Source organism: Vitis vinifera, chromosome 13 (assembly GCF_030704535.1).
Source record: "Vitis vinifera cultivar Pinot Noir 40024 chromosome 13, ASM3070453v1".
In the NCBI taxonomy this organism is placed as follows: Eukaryota; Viridiplantae; Streptophyta; class Magnoliopsida; order Vitales; family Vitaceae; genus Vitis; species Vitis vinifera.
Window position 1 is genome coordinate 27,795,310 of NC_081817.1, and position 7,505 is coordinate 27,802,814.

At 32.4% G+C, this 7,505-nt stretch overlaps 1 protein-coding gene across 1 annotated transcript; it reads left to right on the forward strand.

Annotated features, from left to right (window-relative positions):
• On the forward strand, nt 1–3,098 carry LOC100255123 (cation/H(+) antiporter 28). Its single transcript, XM_059742013.1, has 3 exons — nt 1–1,160; nt 1,604–2,197; nt 2,408–3,098. The coding sequence occupies exons 1-3, from the start codon at nt 180–182 to the stop codon at nt 3,020–3,022; spliced, it is 2,190 nt and encodes a 729-aa protein (XP_059597996.1). The 5' UTR covers nt 1–179; the 3' UTR covers nt 3,023–3,098.
• Nucleotides 3,099–7,505: the final 4,407 nt, after the last annotated feature.

The window sequence follows — 7,505 nt, forward strand, 5'->3', positions numbered from 1 at the left end:
ATAGATATTATTAATTTTATTTAAAAACAAAAAATCACATCACATCTCACTCATAGAACTACCAGAAAGGAAGTGTACTCTGTTGAATGGACATACTCCTTACACCTCTAGGATGCAAGTCCTTTTGATAGTTAGTCTTCTTCACATGTTTGATCTCTTTCAGTTGTTTGCAGGTAGGAATGATTATTGCCAACATTTCTCAATCATCATTGAACTTTGAAATGCCTTCTGCAGTGGACTCACTTGTTGGTTTTGGAATGATGCTGTACATGTTTGTGTTAGGCCTAGAATTAGATCCTAATGTACTTATTAAAAAACCAGAGCGTGAGGCTAAAGTGGCGTATGGGGGAATGATCTCCACATTCATCCTAGCCTACATCGTGACTCCATATCTGCATTATTCTCAGGTTCCAAGCACGGGGTTCAACCTCGCTCTCTCCATCACCGTCTCAGGCACTGCCTCTCCCTTACTCTCCCGGATAGTCACTGATCTCAAGATTGGCAAGTCAGACATTGGGCATCTTGTATCTGCAGCTGGAATTCACACTGACATGGTATCCACTCTTATCATTTCAGTGGGATTTATGATTCTTGACGCTGATAAAAGTCTCAGTATCCGTGATTCACACCGCATCCTTTTTACTTGTTGTACCCTGGTGATCCAAACAGTGTTTGCAGCCACTGTTTCTCCAGTTTTCTTTGCCTGGGTGAACCATGAGAACCCAGAAGGAAAACCAGTAAAAGGCTCACACTTAGTCGTAACCATTGGCTTCGTGGTAGTCATTTGCGTCTCATCAGCAGCCATATCAGGGTACAGTCCGATGATGAGTGCATATGTGACAGGTCTTGTTCTACCTAGGGAGGGAAGATTATCAAAGCTAATGATTAACAAGATTAACCACTTCTTAACCAAAATAATTTTTCCAATTTATGGCCTTTGGGTGTTCTGGGTAGCCGGTTTCCATGAGTTCCAACTCGGAAAATTAGGGACATGGGGAAGGTTGTTTTTGCTTATGGTGATAGCAATGCTCGGAAAAGTCATTGGAACAATTGCCTCTGGGGTGATGTTAGGGTTTCAATTGCCAGAATCTGTCGCAATTGGGTTGCTTCTCACTGTCAAGGGCCATTTTCATATGTTGTTAGCCACTACTGCCATTCAAGTAAGTCATGTATTCTTGATTCTTGCCTGTTCTATTGCTCTAAATGAAAATTTCAGTAACAAGGGTGACATGCCAACAAGCATCAAACTGAGTCTTAGACCAGTCATTACATGAAATTAAGACAAAAGGAGCATCGCTAAAAAACCATTTGCTAAGTTTCCAAATATGAAATAGGTCATTGTAATCGAGTAACTCAATGGTTTTCCTTTTCCTTTTAATAGGGTAGTAGATGACATTGAGATTGAAAAAGAATTTTAGATAATTAATTAGTTTTACCTATAGTCTTTTATGTAATTATCAAAATCCCATCGGGCTTGTTCAGCAAAATTTCTTGACAATACAATCCATGTAACCTTGACAATTTATGTCTAGGAAAAGCAGTGTTACATCACTATCATTGCTCTTGTCCAATCTGATCACGGCGCTGTCAAAACAAATTGCAGAAGGAAATCATAACAGCTTCAACGGGCCTGGTGATGATCCTCACCTCCATGCTCACCATCATCCACACTCCAAAGGTCATTGAGCACATCATCAAGCGGGCCAGAAAACACACACCAAGACATCGAAAGACACTGCAGTGGCTTGAACCATCAACCGAGCTCCGAATCATGATCTGCATCCGCGGCCCCCAGAATGTGTCTTCCACGATCAGACTCATTGAGATGTCCCAAGGCACACCGAATCTTGGTCTTGCAATATACGTAACTGACATGATCGAACTCACTGAGAAGGTAGCAGCCACGGCCGTGAATGGAGAAGGAATGAACACCTTGACAGTAATGAACAAGTCAGTAAGGCAGATGAGGGAGCAGATCACAGGTGAGATTGAGGCTTATATGGCGGAGAATGGAGAGGGTGTGACAATAAGGAGGATGATGGCCTTGTCCATGCTGACCAGAATGCATCAGGATATTTGTGTTTTGGCTAAGGATTTGATGGTTTCACTGATCATTTTGCCCTTTCATAAGAATCGGCGGGAGGATGGAAAGTTCGATGGAAGTGGCCTTTCTGGATTCCGAAATGTGAATCGTAAGGTAATTATCAACACGACCACTTCAGAACTTATATTACTCTTAGGTAAATATTAGTTGACTTGAGATGCATTATTAGCCTATTAACTAATAGCTTAACCTTTTAAGTTGATTGGCAGTTCAACACTAGTAACAATAAAGAAGAAAAACAAAACGATGAAATTTGACAGATTTCTTCAGTTTGTAGAATTATGATCTGTCGGGTGTAAACAGGTTCTTCGGCATGCCCCATGCTCTGTGGGAATATTGGTGGACAGGGGGCTTGGGTCAACAAAACGGATGTCAAGATCATTTGAATCGCTAAATATTGCGGTCATTTTCATGGGTGGGAAAGATGATCGGGAAGCATTATCCTACTCCAGTTGTGTGGCACGGCACCCAGGAGTAAGGCTCACTGTCATCAGACTCTTGTTGGACACCAATGCAAACAACTCCAGTACAAGTGCTGGGAAAAAATGGTTCAAGCATACTGAGCAGGAAGAGGAGATGAAGTTGGACGATGAGTACTTCACTGAATTTTATGATAAACATGTTGCAGGAGGGAAAGTTGCTTACACTGAAAGACATCTGATAAATTCAGCAGCGGCATTATCCACACTCCAGTCATTAGACAAGCAGTATGCGCTGATCATTGTGGGGCGAGGTGGGGGAGTGAACTCAACATTAACAGTAGGTATGAGTGATTGGAGGGAGTCTCCTGAACTGGGTCCTATTGGGGATATTCTTTCTGCATCTGATTCACCTGTCACTGCATCTATTTTGATCATCCAACAGCACAGTATTAAAGGAGAAATAGATGGCCTAGATGACGATTTTTCAATAATGTAAATTTCAACACTAGTAAGATAGCTGATACTTCAGAATGTAAAAAGCAGAAAAACACATGACGATTGTGTAAACTTGAAGTTGGTATATAGGTTCCGAGGAAAAGGATTTAGAAGCAAAGTAGCAGACTCTGATACTGGCAATGGATGAAAGATGAATTACATGCAATCCATAAAATACGCAAATAGGCATTCAGTTTTTGTTTCCTCCTCTTCCCTGGATGTTTTCCTTGCATTTCCAGTGCTGTCCCCCAATCATTTCCCAACCTATAAATCACGGGTGAGTGGTTGAAAATGGAAGATTCATCATATCATCAAACAGTCAGAATAAGGGAATTATAATTAATGCAATGGTGACAACTAGAAAAGAGAAGCATTTGTGGGCAAGAATCATAAAGGAAATAAGAATTCATTCAATACCAGGCTGCATACATAGACAAAAAATTATATACTCGAAACAAGAGGTGCACGATCACAGATTTTCAGAGGAGGATATTGATTTATCAAGACAAACCAAACAGGAGGCATTAACCATATAATTTAATTTTCAGAGAAAAATATAAACAACGAGTGCTACCATAAACCACCTTACACGGTTTCCATATTCGTAGTCTGGGAAAGTAGTTGGCAAACCAACCTCTGCTTCCTTCATGTTCTACTGAACACCAACCACAATTTGAACAGAGTGTCAAGACGAGCACAGCTTTCTCAAAGGCTTCACCATGCCATCCAACCAAAACAACTGAAAAAATAAGGGAAAAAAGCACAATTTTAGGGCTTATGTTCTCAACCACAGAGACAAGAAGCTAGAGTGTACGGTTTCTTCTCAGCACATTTGCAAATTTTATTTATTTGAAATATGCATTGGCTCATGTTTTAGTACTCCAGGCTTCAAATCACCACCTGTGAAACTGAAAACTTCCACCCTTGACATAGCAATTCTACTTCTAGCATTTTAGTCACCCTAGTTTTAGGGGGAATTTGTAGCAGTTGACAAAGACGTATAACAAAAAAAAAACACATCTCAGGAAGAACCACATTGTCTTTACAAATTCTAAAAGGAACCAAAATTTGCCTAAAACTAAAACCCAAAAAAAAGACATGCAAACCCAACTAATGTTGGATGTTTCCTCTCCACTGAACAACTGGGTTTTTCTTCCCAGGATTTCCTATAAGAAACCAAAGAAAAAATTGCAAACCCAGCTAATGTTGGAAGTTTTCTCTCCAATGAACATTTGGGTTTTTTCTTCCCAGGATTTCCAATAAGAAACCAAAGAACAGTACATACATGTACACAATCTCCTCAACTGAAGCAAAAACATAAAAAACCCTAAAAATAAACAAGGAAAGAAGACAAATAGAGGGAAATGTGATCTCTACTGAACAACTGCTGAATTTGCTTAAGACAGCAGTTCAAATTCTTGATAAATAAAATTCCACTAAACACAACTGCTAAACAACAACCCAACTGCAATTACAATGCTTGCGATTTAAATTACAAGTAGAACAAAATCAAGAGCAGACTTCACGTTCAAAAAGGTTTTGGCAAATAGTAGAAGTAGCCTTATTTTGAAAGTTAAATTCTCTTACGTTTTAAAGTGAAAAACTCTCCTTTCCATGTTCTTTCCATGGCCTTGACTATGAATATAAATATGGAGAGTTTTAGAAAGAGCAAGTTGTAGAGATAGAGAGATTACTTCGTTGTGACTTCGGGACGACTGAATAGCTCTAGGCGATGAAGGGTGTTCATGGCGGCTTTTTCTTGGGTTATTTGGACAGGTGGAGAAGCCTAATTATAAAAATGACTCTCTTACTAATTGGTTAAGATTTGGCTACTTTGGACTTATGGGCCAAAACAACCCTCTCATGGGAAAAAGAAAAATTAAATTTAACCAATTTGTCAACCTTATATTACCTAGTGAGCAGTCATATCATTGAAATATATATATATATATATATATATATATATATATTAATTTAAGTTGAATACTTAATTATCAGCTCAGACTTTAATTAAAAAATTAAGTTTTAATTACCAATTACTATTTCATTTTTTACCTCAAACCTCGATTAGTTGAAGTTTCAATTACCAACTAAAACTTTAATTAAAAAATAAAATCTTAATTACCAATTGGGAAAATGATGTGATAGTGGCTTGACGGGAAAGAAGTTACATTGAATATAAGTTTTAAAAGAAGCCTACAAGGTAGGTATGTTTTGTAGTCAAATGGGCTATTTTGACCCAAAATTTGTTATTTTGAGTCAAAATTTGCTATTTTGAGTTTGGATAAGTTTCATCATATGTTTTATTTCACCTTTAAATTAATTTTAGAGGGATTATAATTATTTTCACACGTATTTTTTTGAGAGCCCAACATGGTCGCTCATGCAATGGTTTGAATTAAATATTTCACTTTCATTTATTTCTCCAACTCATTCATTTTGAATATAATATTGAGAAGTTCGATAACATATAACTCTTTTTTATCTACATTCTTTTAAATTAATTTCCTCCATATTTTTCAAGTAATTCATTCAATGGTACATTTTGTTTAGTTTGGTTGAGTATAGACTTACAAATGTCATTTTGTATTTGGTTAATAATACGAGAGAATAAGAATTCGTTTGACAGTAATTTTATGAAGTGTTTTTAGTTTGAAAAGTGTTTTTTTAAATAAAAATAAATAAAAAGTGTTTGACAAAATTTAAGGCACATTTTTAAAAATCTAAAAAAAAATTATTCTCTTCAAAATACTCTAAAATAAAACACTTTCACTAAAAATACTTTAAGTAGAATGTTGTTAAAAGTACTTTAAATTATCTTATCGTTTAGGTTGGTTTCTGAAAATTTTGAAAGAAAATACAAGATAAATAAAATAAATAGGAAAAGTAGAGAAAAAAAAAAGAAAGTAAAGAAGATAAATAATAGATTTAAAAGGCAATAAAATATAATTTTTTAATTAATTTAAATTATATTTTAATTTATTTCATATTTTTTATAACATTTTTTTTCTTTGCTTAATATTTAAAAAAAAAACCAAATATAGAATAAACAAACCAAATGTAACCTTAATATATTTCATGCCTAGTGATAAAATATATTTATTAACTTTTTTATATTATATTTACTTGATAATCTTTTGCATATATATTTTATCATGAATTTATTATTCGTATTAATTTTCTTCATTTTTTTATAAATTTTATATTACTCGTTTTCAAAACGAATTATGGATTAAAAATTTAAAATTATAGTTTAAAAATGAAAAGAATTTAAAATATTTATAAAATACAAAGTAAAATAATACTAATATATGTACCATCTAATGTAATATTTAATATACATAAAATATTTTTATATATTTAAAATTAGAATATAATAATTTTTATTTACAAATTTTATATTTTTTTAATCATAAATATTATTAACAAAAAGAAGATACTTACTAAAAAATAAATCGTGAAATTTTTTTCAAATGATATTAAATCTAAGAGAAAACTTTAAATTTGTTAATCATGAATGTAATTAACAAAAAAATAAAAAATATTTATCAAATAATAAATTGTAAATCAAATAAAAATAAAATATGGGCATTATTCTATAGTTTTTTTAATTAAAAAATATTGGGATAAAATATTATATTCATTTAAAATAAATACCAAACATGGAAGTATAACCAGTTTTCTATTTCTTTTTTTCTTTTTTTTAACTTTTTATACGAACCAAATACGAGTATATGTATAAAACATATCCAAATATCAGTTTTTTTTAATAAAAATATAATTTATTTTGAAAATTTAAATGTGAAAAATGCCTTAAAATATTTTAAATTTATTCTACATAATCAACATGTTTTTGGGAGCAAATTTACTCTAAAAAATCAAGTTGTTTTCAAAACAAATTATCGAAAGAATAGTTTCGGTTTAAAATTTGTCAATTTTATTATTATTTTAAATATAAACTTGTTTCTAATAATAGTTCAAATACGTACTAATCTTTTTATAATACATCGATGATAAATCATAAATAAAGCTTTTAGAATAATCATACTATTAAAGTTTGTTTGATAATGTGATTTAAAAACAAATTTATATTTTTAAAAACATAAAAATGCTTTTAAAAGTTGATAACACTATTTGATTGTTGTTAAATAAGTGAAAATTGTTTTAGTTCATTTTTAAAAATAAAAAGGAAAGTATAAAGAAATTTTAAAAATCATAAAAAGTAAAAAAAAATTAAGCTCACGATTTTTTTATTATTTTTTCTCTATGACCTAATACCGATATCCAAAATCTTCAAAAATTGCGTTATTTTGAATTACAATGCGATTTTTATTTCATTTCTTTAAACTTTTAATTAAACAAATAAGTTCAAAATCAAGTTATACTCTATATATAAAAATTATTAATTTTTTAAAATAATTTGCAACTAAAAAACCAATTTATTATTACTAAAAAGTCATAAAATTCATAATATTATAAAGTTA